The sequence below is a fragment of the Mytilus californianus genome, unplaced genomic scaffold (assembly GCF_021869535.1).
Source record: "Mytilus californianus isolate M0D057914Y unplaced genomic scaffold, xbMytCali1.0.p SCAF_3, whole genome shotgun sequence".
Taxonomy (NCBI): Eukaryota; Metazoa; Mollusca; class Bivalvia; order Mytilida; family Mytilidae; genus Mytilus; species Mytilus californianus.
Window position 1 is genome coordinate 127,012,294 of NW_026262679.1, and position 21,111 is coordinate 127,033,404.

General features: G+C 31.7%; 1 protein-coding gene across 4 annotated transcripts in view; it reads left to right on the forward strand.

The window, feature by feature from the left end:
• Nucleotides 1-9,379: 9,379 nt before the first annotated feature.
• LOC127736143 (protein mono-ADP-ribosyltransferase PARP14-like) overlaps nucleotides 9,380-21,111 on the forward strand; it is a 61,615-nt gene continuing 49,883 nt past the window's right edge. For all 4 annotated transcript variants that reach the window (XM_052246689.1, XM_052246692.1, XM_052246690.1 and 1 more), the window contains exons 1-2: nucleotides 9,380-9,506; nucleotides 18,561-20,302. In XM_052246689.1, the coding sequence (XP_052102649.1) occupies nucleotides 18,667-20,302 (1,636 nt within the window). In that variant the 5' untranslated portion in view covers nucleotides 9,380-9,506; nucleotides 18,561-18,666. The remainder of the gene's footprint in view (nucleotides 9,507-18,560; nucleotides 20,303-21,111) is intronic.

A 21,111-nucleotide genomic window follows, 5' to 3' on the forward strand; every position in this document is an offset into this window, starting at 1 on the left:
GAAATTGGACGATAATTGGAGGGAATATCTGTTGGTCCTCCTTTATGTATAGCAGTTACTCTTGCAAGTTTTAATTTTTGCGGAAAACGATTCGACGTTATACTTTTGTTTATTAGAAAAGTTAGTGATGGCGATATTATCTCTGCACTTAAAAATTTGGGACCAATTCCATCTAAACCTGCGGATTTATTAATATTAAGGTGTTTTAGTTGTGAACACACCTCTCCAACAGAAATGAGTTTTAATTTAAAATTTTCAGTTTCCTTTAATTTTTTACTAGTAAAAGTTTGTAGCTTAGAAAAATCCATATCTGAAGTATTATTTCCAATAAGTTTTTCAGCTACGGAAGAAAAATGAACATTTAGTGTATTAACAATATCTTGGGGGTTATAAACAGTTTGATTTTCATACTGCATTTTAGGTGGAAAAATATTATCCATTTTTGGATTTAACTCTTTAATGTGATTCCAAAGTTCTTTACTATTTTTGGAACTAGATATAGCGTTTTGATAATATTCCTTTTTTGCATTAAATATTAACGACGTTGTTTTATTACGCCACTTTTTAAAGTTTACCCAATCTTTTTTTGAATGATACATATTTCTGTATTGAATGGAATTTTTTATTTCTTCATTGAATCATTCGGCTTGTTTAAATGTTTTTACTCTTTTAGTTTTCATTGGTGCGTGCTTGTTAATAACTTGATTAAAAAGTTCATATCATTTGTCGACAGAAATATCAATATTATCTTCTTTCATTTCAACAATATGAAAAGGGGTTTGCACAAAAGGCATCTTCATTAAATTTTTTGAAACACCTATACTTTATTTCGATATGATTTTCTTTCTTTACCTTTATATTGATTTTTCTATTTAAGCATACAGGGTAGTGGTCACTTAAAGCATATGAAGGAACATGACAATGAGCAATATTTTCAGGATTAGTAGTGTAAATATGATCAATAAGAGTTTCTGATTTGTCACAAATACGTGTTGCAGTGCAAATTTGTTGTTGAAGATTAAAATGGTTTATGAAATTCATCCATTTTTTATTTTCAATTTTTATCAAGTCAATATTAAAGTCCCCCATATAGCTCTCAGTAACCGAAAGCAGATACATATATATGTCTCTGCTGAAAGCAAGTCCAAAGCCAATTACTTACCACATCTATTTATTTCATGTTAACTTATGGTAACGTATAATCCCTGACCAGTAATACATAAACTACGTTCATTGATATACGTCACTGGATATATGTATTCATTATATTTTTCTCCATTTATTAAACATTTTATGTTATTTGTGTTATTTCATATTATATTTTACTTGACGGTTGACGGTAAATGGTTTCAAAATGTCGCTGGAAAAGTGGGACACCAAATATATACGCCAAACCTGGGGGGAACTTACAAAATCAACAAACCACCAAAACTAAATTGTAATTGGAGTGGTATTAATCTTGGGCCATTTTCTGCATATAAATGAGTCGTCCAAATATAAACTTTATCAAGTATCTGTAAATACAAAATTGTAAACCAAATTTACAATTTGTTCCGTTAAATAACAACAATATGCATAACTTAAATATTCACATACAACGGAGCAACATGTATAATCTGACATTTACTGATACTTATTGTTCACAGTAAAAAAATGCGTCGTTCAATGCCAGACTACATACTATATTTGAAAATACTAAAAAGTACAATAACAAAAATACCGAACTCCAAGGGAAATTCAAAACGGAAAGTCCTTTATCAAATGGCAAAATCAAAAGCTCAAACACATCAAACGAATGGAAAACAACTGTCATACTCTTGACTTGGTACACGCATTTCCATAAGTAGAAAATGGTGGGTTAAACCTGGTTTTATAGCTAGCTAAACCTCACACTTGTATGAAAGTCGCATATATATATACGAGCACGCGAGTTAATATGGATCAGAATTTTAATCAGATTGTTGAAATAGTTATTTGTTTTTATAGTGATTAAGATTACAACACAATTTTGACTGCTGTACCCCAATTTTTGACATTTTTACTTATAATGTCTGTTTGTTTTTCTCACACATTGTTGTCAATATAATGGAATTCTATGAGTATAACGAAATCAGAGAATTATATTTTACTGTGACTTGACCGTAAGTGTTGCTCTCCACCTATTGCAACTTATTCAAAATTCTGACCAAATTGCAATTTTTTTTATAAAACCAAAACTGCTGTAGAAAACCACAGTAAAGTCGTGAAAGTGCAAGGTGATATAATAAAGCATACTTACAATCCTAAAGACTCTATTTCCACTTCAATGATATTATGATGATGGAAGTGTCTAACGACCTTGACTGGATTTATATCCCTTGCACGGTCGGCTATTGATATTATGAAAAATCAGTCTAACTATTTCTATACAAATTTTATTGTAATTGTCAATTGCTAAAGGTGATAGGTAGTAATTTTGAATTGCTATAAAAATGTCCAAACTAAACTTTCATACAATTTTTCTTTCGAAAAGTCTTCTATATTCATAAGAATCAGACATCATTTGAATTAAAACATCTTATATTCAGTAAAATATGTGTGAAATTACAATACTTTGTTAGGAAGTTTCCATGGGAGATATCAATTTTTCTTTCGAAAAGTCTTCTATATTCAAAAGAATAATGATTTTAGGTTATCTCCCATGGAAACTTATTAACAACGTATTGGTTTTATAAAACAAATTGCAATTTGGTCAGAATTTTGAATAAATTGCAATAGGTGGAGAGCAACCTAACAGTCAAGTCACAGTAACTAGATTGCTATTTCAACAAAGAAAAACAAAAAGGCATATAGAAAGTCTATAGACAAAGTACATATTAAGCAAAAATATCTTTGCTTTCATAAAAAAATAGTAAATTTAGTATATTATTTTTTTTAATAAATATACTTATCAATAGAATTTTATTAAGATGTAGGCAGAAACATATATATTTGTATTATATGTCTCTAATGTATGGAAAAAGTCACAGGAAATTTACTTGAAATTGTATGCAGTAAATTATATCAACTGAATATAGTGTTTTAACATCTTTTAACACATGACATAGGCAAAATCTCTCTGTTCTTACTGTGCTATAATCTGGATAATGTACAGCTAAGGTTTGCATTAACAACTTTGTATACACTTTGTCGTTTCAAATTATGAAATAGAAAGTGCTTCCCATTCCTTAGAACACTTTATAATATTATGTGTACAATCAGTGTTTCAAAGTCAAACAACATAAAAAAAATGTAATTTCTTAAAATATCCGAATAGCCGAAACCTGATTTGGATAAGTTTTGTTCTCATGTTCTCAATGGAATTTACAGGGGCGGATCCAGGATTTTTGAAAAGGGGGGGGGGGGGGGGCGTAATTCGATAAAAGAGAAGGAATAGCTAGAATTTTTTTTTAACGATTTTATGGAAAGAAAATATATATTTTCTAATGAGAGGGGCGGCGTATGCTCTCTATGACCCGCTGTATCCGCCACTGATTGATTACGGCTTTTTAATTATTAATTTCTTCTAAGTGACTATTTTGGGATCGAATTTAATGAGGTTTATATTCAAGTATGGGCCAAAACCGAATATAAAATATACTAGTAAGTTGGAGATCAATCATACTTCGTTTAGATGGGATATGTCTTCAGAATGAATATGGATGAAAAATTAGCGGGGAGGCGGGGGGAGGGGAAGTTAAAGATTGAAAAGTGAAACATTTTTTGTTTTGTTGACTAGTGCACTATAAATTTAAGTACATTTCTTTTCGATTAATCTTCCTCTGAGCATATTCTTGAGGGAAAGTAATGTAATTAATCTATACTCAATAACTCCTCTCATTAGTGATTTGTCATACACCGATTTTAAAATAAACCAAACGGAACTTAAACAAACTGTAGGATGTCAGGGTTATACACCAATATGACAGCAATCAAACGACAAAAGCCACCTAAACACATATAGAGGGCAACAAATAGTGTTCAACAATAGACAGTTGTCTAAACAATATGTCAAGCTCTAAATCATTCATCGTTTCTGTCGATTCAAAAACTCAATCAGTACGTGTACGTGTGTTGTATTGTTATTTAACTTGCTTATTTGATTTAATTTGATCGTCACGAATTTATATAAAAATTGTGAATAAATTTTACAGACATAATCAAAAATCTGCAATTAAAACACAATTCTCCAAATACTGTAACAATTTAGGAGAAAGACTGAATAGAAAAAAGTTATAATTTAAAAGTTACCAACCTTTTACTACTTAGATGCGTATTTTCCACTTTCTTTACCCTACACGAAAACTTTCCCAGGATCCGTGATTTGAACATAGTCCGAATATTTCCAAAAACGTTCATGTAAATTGATGGCGTCATGTGTTAAAACAGTTATTGACCAATCAAATTAATCTGCACGGTCGGGATGACCCATTAACCCGAACTCCTACGTCTATTTTTCAAAACAAAGACATTATTCATGACAAAAGGACTCTTGTTATTTAATGTCCTTGTTTAGCGAAGAACACTTTGGCATCTCTGTAGTGCTGCTTAAGTTTAGTCTTGAGTTTAGAGTAATTGCAGTAGGTTTTAATAATGTTATTTGGTAAGAAAGACTGGTAATTATCAACATTAATTAAATAACAAGAGTCCTTTTGTCATGAATAATGTCTTTGTTTATAATGTTAACTACTCTTTCTTTTAAAGTTATGCAGAACTTTTGATGGTAAATAAATGACATATTATAAAAAAAAAGTATATATGTTTTAATGTTTTAAGTGTTAATCTGCCCAGACAATAGACGACTGAAAGGAAATGTAGAAAGTAAATTAAATCCATAACCATCTGTTCGAATTGTTTTGAAAAATAGACATTGTGTTTTAATCTTTGAAATTTATTAAATTGCAATAAACAAAAACATTGAAATACCATCACACCCCTGTATTCTAACATTAAGTTATAGTTATTGACCAAGCAAGTCGGTATATGTCATTTAATCTGCACTGCTCGGGTGACCCTACTTGACCCGAACGACGTAGGAGTTCGGGTTAATGGGTCATCCCGACCGTGCAGATTAATTTGATTGGTCAATAACTGTTTTATATGACTTGCAAAACAAGTTTAATAAATCGCACAACAATTTAAATTTGCTAAGACAACAGTTGGCTAAATATAAAGATAAGAGTGTAATAAAGCAGCCGCAATGTGAGTTAGTTTTTAAGCAACACGTACTACATTTGTACGTGCACTATGGAAAAGCAAAGTTTAGGTGTAGGCCAACCCAAATAATGGCACGCCATGTGAGTCTGGTTGGAAAATTTAGCAAAATGACAACTAAGAACCAGTTTTCTTTGAAGGACAAACGACATCAGACTCTCACCAAGACCTTGTTTGTTCATGTAAGGAGGACAAGGAGCAGTGACTCATTTCTAAAACAATATTACGAGAAAGAAAAAACTCGTAAGTCATGAACATTTCAGTATATCTAACGATCAATTTTACCAGTGGCAGTCCAAATTTCCCCGACCTTCATCCCGGACGTCCTCTGTTACAGGACCTACCTATTGTATTTATTGTTAATGTGTTCTCGTCCCAAATATGCATGAAATATTTGCCACTGGATGTTAGGCAACCAACAATCAATCAATCAATCTTTCTTGCACGAATTTGTGTTTGTCAAAATGTAGGTAATTGTAATAATGTCCATGCCGTATCAGCCGACATAGCTGATGACACAGATGACATATCATGAACATTATTTATTAGAAATATTTCTAAATAAATTGGGGTGTTCCTCGTTTATGTCGTACGTTAATTTTAGCTTTCTATAATTTTTTAGACGTTTCATTTTGTATATGAAAACGGTCATGTCTTACTTTTTGAATATGTCATAAAACCCGCTTGCATCCACTACAGTACCGTCGATTGAAAGTTAATCGTAGTTGTCACTTATGCTTCTTGAATCATATGAAAAATTATCGTGTATTGAGACTAACAGTGGGAAATGTTTTCAAGAAAACTCCGTGACATGTCGAATCCTGGAAAACTGAGACGAAATCTAACCTGCAAATGTTGTTGGATTTTATCGACAATGTATTTTGGATACTCTATTAATATATACTATTCTCAAATGTATGTATATCTTGTCCATAAATGCTATTTATCGAGGTCGAAGATCAAGGTCATTATGTTGCAGTTATTTATTAGGCTTTGAAATTTCCATCAAACGTGTTACCTTCGAAAAAGTTAAAGAATACGTTGTTCTGACGTCATGTGCAAATATGAAACACATCCAAGTCTGAACTTAAGCATTGATAAATAATACTAGTTGTAATATTTATTGAATGGATTATAGATTTTGAAAAAATCTGCAGTTTGTTTCTCCAGATGAAAATAACATTTTTTTAAGTGATGACCTTTGACCTTGATTTAAGGCATGATTTGACCAGTTTTCATATTTACGACACATATATTCAACAAGTATACGATTTAAGCTTTCAAATGAGCTATTTTGATTCCATAAGGTATGTAGGTAATTTAAATTTCTAAAATTGTCCTCTCCGCCGCTCCACTACTATTAAACATTTGTACAAAAATGGACATTATTTCCTATCAGATTTGTGACTTTTATTCCTGTGATTTTTTTCCTACCAAATTTGTGTCTTTTTTTCCTGTGACTTTTTAGAAGTATCCCGATACTTTGGCAATCCTTCGTATACGTTTAACAGATGTACTTATATTTAAAACAAGTATCTGTATATGTTTAATAAATGATTAACGGAAAAAAAAGTCACAGGAAAAAAAGTTGCAGGAAAAAGATCACAAATTTGGTGCAAAAAAGTCACACATTTGACAAATGTAGAAAAAAAAGTCACAAATCTGAAAGGAAATTTTGTCAATTTTTGTACAAATGTTTAATAGTATTTCATTCCCTTCTCTTCTTTTCAAGTTATACGGAACTTTTAATATTTCAGAGCTTGCATTTCCTATTATAATTTCCGGCTTGATAGAGGATTGCTGCTAAGAAAGAAGCTATTGAAGCTGGGATATATATATATATAACAGTTAGTATAAAAGTCCCAAATTGAACCTAGAGTTTCCATTGTTGAAGTTGAAATCATCCCTTCGAAAAAATTACAGACGCCATCACGAGTTAGTGTTTCACATGCAGATGATGACGGATATCCCAATCCCGACCTCTTTTCCTCTAATTTGACCTACCGAATTAGACTTATCACAGAGTTTGTATGAGCAACTTGACGGGAACCACACGTGGATCAGGATCTGCTACCTTTTCGGAGCACCTGAGATTACGCCGGGCTTTTGGTAGGGTTCGTGTTGCTCAGTCTTTTGTTTTTTATGTTGTGTTTCATGTACTGTTGTTTGTCTTTTCGTCGTTTTTCGTTTTTTACCATGATTGACATGGTCAATTTTTGTTCGACTTATGAGTTTGAATATCCCTTTGATATCTTTCGCCTCTCTTTCATACTTGCAATTTCTTATTTCACAGAAACATTGAACAGAACAAGGTAGAAAAGCTTTATGTTTAAAATGAGGAGAACATCTTCATCACTATATGTTTTAAATACATTTGCAATGCTTATAAAAATAAGAAGATGTGGTATGATTGCCAATGAGACAACTCTCCACAAGAGACCAAATGACACCGAAATTAACAACTATAGGTCACCGTACGGCCTTCAAAAATGAGCAAAGCTCACACCGCATAGTCAATTTTAAAAGGCCCCGAAATGACAAATGTAAAACAATTCAAACGAGAAAACTAACGGCCTAATTTATGTACATAATAATGAACGCAAAACAAATAGGTTACACAACAACAAACGACAACCACTGAATTACAGGCTCCTGACTTGGGACAGGCACATACAGAATGTGGCGGGGTTAAACCAGTTTGTTGGCGCCAAACCCTCCCCTAACCTGGGACAGTGGTGTAACAAGTACAACATAAGAACAACTGACTATAACAATCTTAAATCATCAGAAGGATACTGAACAGATATATCATGTTATGGAGGGGTATTTGCGAAAAATACCAGTCAAGGGACTGTAAAATTTCCCGAGCCGCTAGGCGAGGGAAATTCGGTCCCAAGACTGGTATTTTTCGCAAATACCCCTCCATAACATGATATATCTGTTTAATTGCACTGAATAGATTTGGATTTAAACTAATTCATTAACATGTTTATGCATAATTTTGAGGATATTATCATAGAACCGCGGGAATTATACATGTACTAATACGCGTTAGCTCGCATTTTTATGTAACGTCATATCCGAACTTTTTTGCGGGAAAATGCTCGAGAGGGTAAAAAAGGAATATCCAAAATGGCAAATACCATGGTATTGAGGCAAATTCACCGGCAGTGGTGAAAAACAGGCAAATTCGTTTGAAATGAGGAAAAAATATTAGAATATGCGAAAAATACACTGGCTATCAACCAATCAAAATCTGGCTTTCTTATATAAGGTGTAATGAAAATAGAAATACATCTAACAAAAACACAGAGTGGACGTGGGTGGGTACTTATACATCCACACAACAGAAAGACACTAAGTACAGATCTGAGAGTACTCGCAGTTACTGACACCTAGTTTAAAGCCAATAACAATAATGAAAAAAAATTTAAAAAAATAAAAATTATACAGATTTTCTCAATAAAAAACTCATTAATATATTTTGTTGTGATTTTTATCATAATGACTGGCAAACTGCTATTCAAAAGTGTTATAGCTGATTACAATTTAATAAAATTGAAATTAAGATTAGTATTATTTTTTTTTTGTATATATAGGTATCCCTCAATGATAAATTGATATAGGGGCCTCGGTGGCCGAGTGGTGTAAGTAGTTACTACTGTAATCACTAGCCAGTCAACACTGAGGTTGTGAGTTCGAACTCCGCTCGTGCGGGTGCACTCGACTCCAATCTTAATTGACTAGGATTGTCAGTTTTCCTATCGAAGGTCGGTGGTTTTCTCCGGGCACTCCGGCTTCCTCCACCAATAAAAACTGGCCGCCACGAAATAGCCCAAAAAGCGGTGCTTGAAAGTGGCGTTAAAACACCAAAAATCAAAAAAAAATCAAATATATTGATATATTTTTGTGTGAAATATTAGAATACTTCAATTGTGGTTCATAATTTAAGTTAGTGACAATTTTATCTTAATTTCTTTATATATATTTGTTTAACATTTCTTCCATAACCTACAGTTCGTATCATCATATAGTATTATAAGGTAACGAAACGGTTCAGTTACGAAACGACCTAGTTAGTTACGAATCGATTAGGGTACGAAACTACCAGGTTACGAAACGATCTTGCACCATACCCATACGTAAATAGGTAAACCTACAAAGTGAAAACGAAAGTAGAATTTAGTTTTCTGAGATTGATCTGCTCAACTCTGTGTCATGAGACCAAAATTAGACTTGAAGAAAACTACGCATTTTGTCACACTATTTCTGTGGTAGGTAATGCATTTTCTACGAAAGCAAAAAAAGTAATATGAAAAAGTTGTCGCTTGTATACTAGTTAGTATAATAGTCCCAGCTTGTATATTTTCCTGTTACTGTCAGTTTTATCTGGGAAGAGTATATATATTGGTTTTTTTTATGTCACAGTGAACTGGACATACACCAAATTTTATGTTTATGTAGGTACGGAAAGTGATTTTTTTTAAATCAACTGATCTAAGAAAACTTTACCTCATGTTAAAGGCACTGTGAAGACATTTTCAAAACAGTTTCACTTTTATCAATACACATAATAACATCGAAGAAATAGCAAATTTTCAAAACAGTAATTTTTTACTATTCTAGAAAAACTGTTTCCTCTCTTTAAAAAATAATTAAATACATTTTTTTAATCATTTGGGTTATAGTTTTGTTTATATTGCTTCTTATACATCTTGTTAGTCAATTTCAATCCTCCATGTTAAGTTTTTGGTCAAAATAGAAGCATAAAGCATGAAAAAGTCAACCACTCTCATGAAATTCTATCGTCCAAAGTCACATAACATGACGATACCTTTATATACATGTATTCCTTTCTTCAGAACATCAGTTGGTATATTGAAAATGAAAAGTAAAACTTTATAAACATTTGAATGTAAAGAAACAAAATTTAAATATGAATATTACTTTTTATCTACAAATGTATATGTGTGTATTTGTGTACCATGAGAGACGAGAAAAGTTTTGAAGTATGTCATCTGTCTTTGTATAGTCATGATAGTTTTAGAATGTTCCTTTTCATTAACATTCTATTTAATGAAATATTCTTATTCTTATATAGCATGTATAGTGAATGCTTATGGTCTAAAATACCTGTTGCACTGAAAAACAATGAAAATAAATATAACATTATTTTTATTTGAGAAATTACAAACAAAATAATTATGTCAGATCACTGTAAATACTTGTATGAATGTATAAAAGTAAAGTAAATTCATATCTGTATATCAGTTACAATATTTTTATTAAACAGTGAAATCTGTAAACCAATCTCATTCGTGACTAAAGTTCAAAATGCATTGAATCTGAGATGAAGGGACTTCAGAACATGGTTTCCGGTTTATTCAGGGTTTGGTTTAGACAGATTTCACTGTGTCAAGCATTAGTTGTTAGTATGATTTGCAACTTCCCAGATATAATGTAATTATTATTTCAGGATATATATTAAATTGCATGGTGTTCGCTAGTGTTTTTTTTTTTCTCTACATGAAATTACTTCAATACTGATCAATACAGAAAGTGGTAAGCTCCAAGGTAAAACTTGATTAGTTCTTGTATTCCTATACATGACCATATTAAAAAATTGCACTTCCTGTGCAACTACATGCAAAACGAATCTTGAACAGAACTTTGAACATGGTTTGAGACCTACCATTTCCGGTATTATCTCAAGTTTTTTGGCTCGATAATCCTCTAACAGTCTGTATGTATAGATAGCTGAAGTGTCCGTTACGTTCCCTTATTTAATTATACAATTGTATTTAGAACATATATATGGGGAAAATTTCAACAACTCAGTTAATGTGATCACACACACACACACAAAAATATGTATACAAAAAATAATATCTTTAGAGTTTACTGTTAAATACAGTCTGAAAAATAGGGTCATATTAATATTATTTTGAAAGTTATATCAATTACTCTAAGACAAATAGTATTTGTATAATAATTAATATAACTTTCAACTTCGAAAGTGGCAGTCAGGGAAAGGGGGTAGGGGAGTCTTCTTGTATCAATATGGGATGGAAGACAGGGGAGAATTGATGACAAGGGAATGAATTTCCATGTTGGTTCTTTTTCTAAAACCTTAACTGTGAATAGCAGACGAAGTGAACTGCCGCTACTGTGTATGCTTTTAGTTGAACATGTTGAAAATACATATTGATTGTTGTTAAACCACATTATTCAGTATCCTTACTATCTTGTGTGCAATGGCAAGTGGTTAAACTATCTTTAAATCGCAACAAACTGGCTGTATAATGCAACAAAAAAAAACTATCACACTGATTTCCAATCAAAACTAAACCAAAAGTTGTCCATGCAAGGGAAATAACTATGTATACACAAAAAGGAGGGTTATTTATAAAAATTAATTTTGATATGAACACAGCTATCTAGATTTATTTATTGGACCTAATTATTTAATTAATATATTAAACTTAATAAAAAAGTACATTTTATGGCTGTATTTTTTTGAAACGAATGTAACTTTCAAACCCTTGTTTGTACCTCAAATATTTCATCGTATTCCCGAAAATTATAATATACAGAATCATGAATATTCATATAATATTTATAAAAAGCAAGCAGAACCTTCTGAGACTTAACAAGTTAATAGAAGGCCGTAATCGGAGGTCACCCAAAGATTTTATTTTTACACACATCTGGGAACAATTATTTAGGGTAATTTGGAGTTATCTCCCATTGGTTTGCCATACCTAGTTTATGGCAAATATCAGACAGTGACTTGGTACACTTTTATTAACTGTAAATACATATATATTTATTTCAACATTAGTCATTAGCTGCGTAACCGTAGCTCTTGTGTCCTTATGATATTTTTTTACAATTTGAGGACTATCTATGGTCCACAAATTGTCAAAAAAAATCATAAGGACCTAAGAGCAACGGTTCCGCAGCTATTTCAACATGTACAAATCTTTCAACAAATTCGGAAAACAATTACATTCATTCATAACCTAAATATAAATACCTCAAACTAAATAGAGACCAAGAACTGACGGACTAATAAATTCGTCAAAGCACTACAAAATTACGCTGTGAACTAATAATGCAAATAAGACAAATTATAGCTGTAGTTCAGTAATTTTGAACTTTACTAGAAAACTATGTAAAAAGTGAGGAAAAGCCGTATCGAATCTTATTATAGATTTTGACGATAAAACTATCATAATATTTCCATATAACTTTTACTGAATGAAATTCTAATGGGAAACTGTAAATTAAACTTTTTCAAATAACAAAATTAACATACCTGTAAATATTGTGTCAGCATTAAAGCATCCACTAAGAAAGGCGGTTAAGCAGTTAATTAAATACTAAAACATATTTACATGTATATGTATACTTACAAGACTTCGTTCAGACTACACCAGGATCCATTTATTTATTTATGTGACCAGGATTCCCTTAATCACGCTACCAGTAGATTTCTAGGGTAACCCTGTAAAGTGTATCATTGGCATTTCTTGTCCGTGTACGAGTGAAAGGCACGACCTGAAACTTATACACCCAACAACACAGCACAAACACCAACACACAAACTTTAGTTTTAGATAATTGTTCATCACAATAAAAAAAATATCAAACTCCAAGGGAAATTCAAAATGGAAAGTCCCTTATCAAATGAATGGAAAAAAACTATTAAATTCCTGACTTGGTACAGTCATCTCCTTATGTAGAAAATGGTGGATTAAACCTGGTTTAATAGCTAGGTATGATGATTTTATAGCTAGAAATGATATTGAACTACTTACCAGTTTATATCCAAGTAAGGTTATTTGAGGCATCTTCTATCAGTTATTACATGTGATGCAGAGGAGGTATATTTTCATTGAAAGAGAAATATTTGGCATGAATCCTTTAATATTATGGTAACTGAAATTGGAATCAGCTGTCAGTTTCTTTTTTTACTGGAATGATTTTTTGGAAAGATTGGAACTTTCCAATTCTTTCATATGGCACCGCGCTCCCAAACAGAAAGTGGACAGATTAGCTACTAAATCAATAACTAAATCTATACACTGACATATGGTCCCAAATTATTCTCATGTCTGTGTACATATGCACAATTTAACTAAAAAAATTGGTTACATCTTAGTTATAGTCCGTTTGACTTCTATAAATCTTCAGAAAATAGTTCTTAAAAATTCATTTTTGCAAATAAACATTTTTTTTCTTGATGTATGTTAATGTATGATATATACGAACTCTGACTATGAATATCATAATTTTGGGCCAATAATCAAAAAAGTTACTCATTAGGTCTCTATGTTACTTCTATTGTTTTTTATATAAAATACTTGATGGAGTAAGTATGAATAGTGTAACAGCCTTCCATTCAAAACAAAAACATTAGACATGTGTTTTTAACCTGTTTTATTGTACCATGTGACATAACTCATTTAAATATCAAAGGACATTATACATGTCATGAAAAATGACCATCATCTAAGTTTTTTTTATAACTGGTTTTATATGATTTTATAGATTAAATGAACTTGCATGTATCTACAAAGATGTTATTTGTGGGAAAAAATATAATTATCAGATGTTTTATTTTGTTTTTATTCCTTACCAAATCTTAACTTTTGTTACCTTAATTTGATTATATATTTATATATATCTTATAAAAGAATATAAGCAAGCTTTTCATGCTTAAAGCATGATGAAAGTATTAACAAAATGGAGAGCCTCTAAAAAGTTTCACCAATAAGTATTTACAGAATACATTTAATATTTACTTTTTTCTTGAAAAAACACAGCTTATGACTTTCAAAATATGAAAATAAAATTAGATAAAATATAACCATAAAGACCTTTACTGATGAAAAGGGGAACTTTTTAATAAAATTTCTAAACTGAATTTTGCATAAAACTACTTTGTAGTTTTTAAAAATGTTATACTAGTAATGTCCAGTGGAAAATATTACTAAGGTTACTCATAGAAATTGAACAATGAAAAATACAAAATCATGTATACAATAAGTTCAGTAATCACATGACATAAAACTTAAACGAAGTCCAAGTTTGTTTGCTAGTCAGCCTTATTTAAATGAGAAAAGTCACATGGTATAATGAAACAGGTTTAAAGCACATGTCATATGTTTTTGTTTTGAATGGAAAGCTGTTACACTATTCATACTTACTCCATCAAGTATTTTATATAAAAAAAATAGAAGTAACATAGAGACCTAATGGGTAACTTTTTTTATTATTGGCCTAAAATTATGATATTCATAGTCAGAGTTCGTATATATCATACATTAACATACATCAAGAAAAAAATGTTTATTTGTAAAAATGAATTTTTAAGAATTATTTTCTGAAGATTTATAGAAGTCAAACGGACTATACATTTTAATTTAAAGTATTTTTTCAAAAATAATAGTCATTACTTTTTCCAATTTAATGGCTAATAATAATTTTTCTTTTTACTGTTCAAAGTTAAAAGTAAGAGTATTGATACATTACCTGTATAATTGACAACTGTCATAATCAAGGTACACAGAGGGTAGGACAATAATTGGAATTCTACATAGACTCCTCCTCCTAAATGCCAATCATAATTGACCAAATTAGGTAACTTGAGTTTATGCATAACATGGCAAACCACTCAAAATATAAACTTTGACCTGATTAGTAACAGATATAATTTGATCTTTATGTAATTAACATAAATATTAAATGGGCATTTCTGTATTAAAATTATATACTGTGTAATTCAATTTCAGATTCATCACTCATCAAATTCCTGTTTACCGATTACTAATATATTCCAGATCACATAATGGTCATGTATGAAATATTCGTCACAATTTTCTAAGAAACTTTTAAGAAGAGCTTTCTGAAATTTGTTTTCAGCCTTCATGTGAGCATGTTTTGTGATATGTTTTCAGATTCATTGCTCATCAGCTTCCTGTTTATCGAAATCTTAAAGCGGGGGTATCATTAGTGAACAGTAGCTCACAGTTTTGCTTGTTTTTGCCTGGTCTTTAAGAAGCATAATATTTCAATTTAAGCAAATTTGGAAATTACTATCACTTAAAAGTACGTTAGTAAATAAAACTTTATTTTGATTTGACATATTGACAAACATTTGAACACAAGCTCTGATGAGCTTTTAACCGAATATAAAAAAAAATATACATAAACAACTAAAATAAAGCATGCAGCATGAAAAAAATATAATTATAAAACAGCACAACTCTAGCATATAAAAGCCAACTCTTAAAGCATATGTGAAGCACTAAGAGATGCTAAGACAGTCATAAAAAAGAGGAGAATTTATTAAGCTTTGCAAATTAATCTGGTCAGTAATAATATAAAGTAAAACTATCTGATTTTTTTGTTACATGTATTACTACAAAGTAAAAATTTAGATTGCAATGCAAGCTAGTTATGAAACATAAAATGCATGAACATGTATCAAATCACCTGCGAGCAGAGAAACAGCAGTCAGAACCACTCCAGGACTGAACAAGACTTCTCAAATGTGTCAAGCTATTTTCAGTCCTAAAGGAAAAGCGGTCTGGTAAACTATTCCATAGAAAAATAGCGCCAAAATGAAGATTTCTTGTCATATGTGGTAATTCAAACCTGTGGTATTTCTAAGATGTTACTGTATCTAAAAGAATATTTAGTGTGTTTAATATGAAGCAAATTTTGTAAAAATAAAGGAGCCAAATTATTCAAAAAGTGCAGAGTTCTCAAAGAGTGGTAATCCCAAGGTTTTGACCACCAAAATTTTGCCAATGACCGACACAATTTTGGTATTTTGCAAAATTTAGACATAATAGGGAGGACTAGCAGATTTTTTTTAAGGATCACCAGGGAAAAAAAAATTCTGAGAACTCTGCAAAGTGAATTGTCCTGATTCATCTTACCTGAAGGGTAGAAACCTTTGCATTCTCAAGAAGAGATCAGATGATGATAAATAGTCATGGATGAATCATAATGCTCTTTATTGTACTTTTTCTACTTTTTTAGAATTTTTCTCAGTACAAAAACCAAAGGGCAAAAATTAAAATTACTCAAAAGTAAGGTATGAAATATTTCAAGTTTGTTTAATCTGGTTAATTAGGATCCAATTCTCTTCAGAACATTCAGCTGATGCCTTTCTACACAAGTTACTTATATGTGCATCATATTTATGTTGCTGAATTTGGAATTAACAGATATTTTGCAAAGGTTGTTTCCCTACAGCAATAACCAAAAATTTATCGTGATTTGCCGATATCTTATTTTTTTTACAAACACTGAAATGAATCAGCACTTGAGACTTCGATTGTAACATAGATATGAGACTGTCATAATTATTTCCTCCTTAAGACATATTTTTAAAATTTAAGTCTGTATTTCCTTATTTAGAATTTTTACAAATAAATGTTATAGCCGACTATGCTCTATGGGTTTTTCTCCTTGTTGAAGGCCATAATTGCTTACATCCACTTCATATGAATTCTGGTGGATAGCGGTCTCATAATCTCATTTGGCAATAATACCACATCTCATTATTTTCATATATGTAAAAGGACAAAATTTCATAGATGTAGTTTATCCAGAACGTACGTAAATCCAGCAGGTGAATCAAATATAGCCTTCTTTTTACTTTGTGTAAACAGGGTGAATGGGTCACCTTCAAGTATATTTTTTTCACGGTAAATGAATAATTAAAACAAAAATGTGTTGTGAAATTTACAACACATTTTTGTTTTTATTTATACATTTAATGTCCAAAGAGTTAACAACTTGTTTTTAATATGTATAGAAGATTGACAATATAATAGATTACCGGGTAACTCTGAATTTTAATCATTTTATTTACATTATATTTAGTATTTTTTATTCATTTGCTGTAAAAAATTACATAAATAATATAGTATCCTATAACAAAACAAACCTATTATTATTTTTCCTCATAAAAACGGAAATTTATGTATCAACAACATATAATTTTTTAAGAAAAATTAATGGACTTGAAATTGCAGATTTGATGATTTTAAGAAGGATTTAAGATTTAAGATTGTTTTTCACAGATTGAATGCGCTTGGTATACAAATGTTCACCTATTTTGGAAGAATTCAATCAATAATATTTCAGTGAAGAAAAGTTGTTCGCAAAATCTGTGACAAAGCACATTTACTGTAACTTGACCTTAAGACTATCAGACATTAAGACTGAGACTGTCAGACATTACAACTGCTGTACATTCAGATAGTGAGACTGTCAGACATTAAGACTGCTGTACATTCAGACAGTAAGACTGTCAGACATTAAGACTGCTGTACATTCAGACAGTGAGACTGTCAGACATTAAGACTGCTGTACATTCAGACAGTGAGACTGTCAGACATTAAGACTGCTGTACATTCAGACAGTGAGACTGTCAGACATTACGACTGCTGTACATTCAGACAGTGAGACTGTCAGACATTAAGACTACTGTACATTCAGACAGTGAGACTGTCAGACATTAAGACTACTGTACATTCAGACAGTGAGACTGTCAGACATTAAGACTGCTGTACATTCAGACAGTGAGACTGTCAGACATTACGACTGCTGTACATTCAGACAGTGAGACTGTCAGACATTACGACTGCTGTACATTCAGACAGTGAGACTGTCAGACATTAAGACTACTGTACATTCAGACAGTGAGACTGTCAGACATTAAGACTGCTGTACATTCAGACAGTCAGACTATCAGACATTAAGACTGCTGTACATTCAGACAGTGAGACTATCAGACATTTAGACTGCTATACATTCAGACAGTCAGACTATCAGACATTAAGACTGCTGTACATTCAGACAGTGAGACTATCAGACATTTAGACTGCTATACATTCAGACAGTCAGACTATCAGACATTAAGACTGCTGTACATTCAGACAGTCAGACTATCAGACATTTTCCTAATTTGATTGGGTCCTCAATGCTCTTCAACTTCATTCTTCAACTTTGGCCTTTTTAACTTTTTTGATTGAGAGTCACTGATGAGTCTTTTGTAGATGAAACATGCATCTGGCGTACAGAATTTTAAGCCATTTTGTACTGATTGGGTGGCATACAATTTAGAAATGATGCCAAAGAGATTTACGTTAAACTCTTTAAAAAAATCATAGTTTTTTTTCTTTTAAAAAACATTTCAAAAACTTGACTAAAATGCTGCAGTTGAGTGATACAGATTATATTTAGGCTAAAGTTTAAATAAATAATCATAATAACATAATGTAAATTGCTGAATTTTATTTTAACAGATTGGTAGTCCATGTTAACAGTGGGAAAAGTTTGTTCCAACCTTGAAGCCTTTAACTAAATTTAACAACCTGACATAGATACAAGCTGGTGGCCTAACAGAAAAACATGGACAACACAACAGAAAAAACAAATAATGAACATTTACAACATTCTTGTCCAAGCTCAGTGATATCTGCTATTCCATACACATTAAATGAAGATTCATCTCATAGTTCAGATGACGATGGACCAGATGTTTATGTACCACCCTATGACATACCATCAATGAGTATCTCCAATATAGGAAAATCTTTTAGCATAGAATCTGATGGTGAGCAGTTAGACCATAGTGATCCTTTCAAAGGTCACCATGAAGTTCAAAATCAAGGTCATCAGGAGAACATTGAGAATGGTGTGAAGGAAGAAGTTATAGATGACATTTCAATTGATGGATGTAATGAAGATAGAAGCAATGATGAACACATGGATGATGGGATAGGTCGACAATCACCAGTTTCTATTTGTAGTTTTAGTCCAGTAAAGGAAACAAAAACAAAACTTGATAATTTTAGATTTGAATCAGATAAACAGGGAAGTGGAAATATTATTAAGAAAACAGAAATAGATTGTGACATGGCAGAGGAAACAGAAATAAAGGGTAAAGATCAAAATAGGGAAGTGAAACAAATGGAAGTTTCAAAAGAGAAAGAAAACAATAAATGGAAAAAGTTGGATGATGATGAAATTTCAAGTACATTTACTTCAAAGTCAGGACTAGACAGAAAATGTCTTGGAAAAACTGAAATGTTTGAGTCAGACATGAGTGAGGTAACTAAGGCCATGAACAAGGATACTACACAGGAAGATAAATTAGTGGATAAAAGTAATGATTCTCAAGTATCTGGTGAAGGAGATGTACAGTTACAAACAAATAAGCAAAATGAAACTAAGGAATCTGAAAGTAATCCTCATGACAGTGTAAGAGATGTGGATAAGTCTCTGATTGTAGACAATGGATTACATTTAGAAAGAGGAGGAAAACAAAATCAGGTTGAAGATAAAACTGTAAGTAAAGAACATCCATCAGTACCAACTAAACCAGTTAATGCAGTAAATTACAATCCAGGAAGAGTCCAGTGGGGTCAATTTCCATACATGCAGCCAAATTATCCATATTATAATGAGGGTGCTCTACATCAACCTGGATTGCGTCAGGCTTATCCTCCCTATCCTTTATCCCCACCGTACACTGGTTTCCATGTGTCTCCTTTGTCCCCTCCTCCATCAACTGGTAACCAGCAACCAGACTTAAATGGAAGAAAGGGAGACAACTTGATAGGTGATTTAAGTTCGGACACTTCAAAGCTGCTTGTCTCGCCTAGTAAGAAAACTTTTCGGACAGTCGGAAAAGACGAACATAATTCTGAACAATTTAAGGGTGAAATAAATCCTGGCAATTTGTATCCTGACATAGCTCCAATTAAAGATGATTCAGAGAAGGCTTCCCAGTCAGCAACTACAAATCACGATAAACCTTATCCAGGGTTACTTCCTGAAAAAGAACTGGCTGAGAATAAAATGGTACTAGACAAAGCAGACACCCAGGGGAGCAAGATTTTGATAATGTTCACAGGGGACATCTCAGAACATACACTGATTTACTACTTTGAAAATACCAGAAAGTCTGGTGGAGGAGAGATAGAAAATATGGATTTCAGTCCTGATACTGGAATTGCAGTTGTAGAATTCAAAGACTATGAAAGTAAGTTACTTCTTATAAGGTATTTAACATTGGACATATAATATAATATAATTTATAGCAAATTTAGTTATTTATAACTGTTTATGGATAGCAATGGTTAAAAGTGATACAAAAAGGAAGACGGGTACAAAGCATTCTATTTATCATCCCCATTCTGACCAATATTTGCTGAACATTAGATACAGCAAAAGAACTGTTCTAACTACCAGACAGGACAAGTCAAGTGGTCAACCATTAGGGTCAAAATCTGATATGTCATAATGCTATGAAATTGTTGAATCTATTTAGTATTAGAATAAGGAAATTGGCATGATTAAACTACCGGTTTATATTCATAAAAGACCAAAGGAAAAAGATGTGAACAATTGCAAAGGCTGCATGGCATTCAACAATAAGCATATGGTATGCAAATTGGATCAGCTATGAAAGGCCGCAGGATGAAAAAATGTATAACAATTCAAAAGAAAAAACGAAATTCCTGATTTATACTGCAACAACAAACATGATAAATACAAAACTATTATGGCAGACAGCAACCAACAACAAACATGATAAATACAAAACTATTAGGCAGACAGCAACCAACAACAAACATGATAAATACAAAACAATTAGGTAGACAGCAACCAACAATAACCGCTGGAATACCTGCATTATTATTAATACCCATTATCATTACAATTGCATGTTAAAATCATTACATTTGCTTGCATTCATTTTACAGGTAAATCAGGTAAATACTAATTTTATAGGCCTAGCAGTTATGTCGGCTGTAGCTTTTCTTTTTGCAACCACACAGATAATCTACC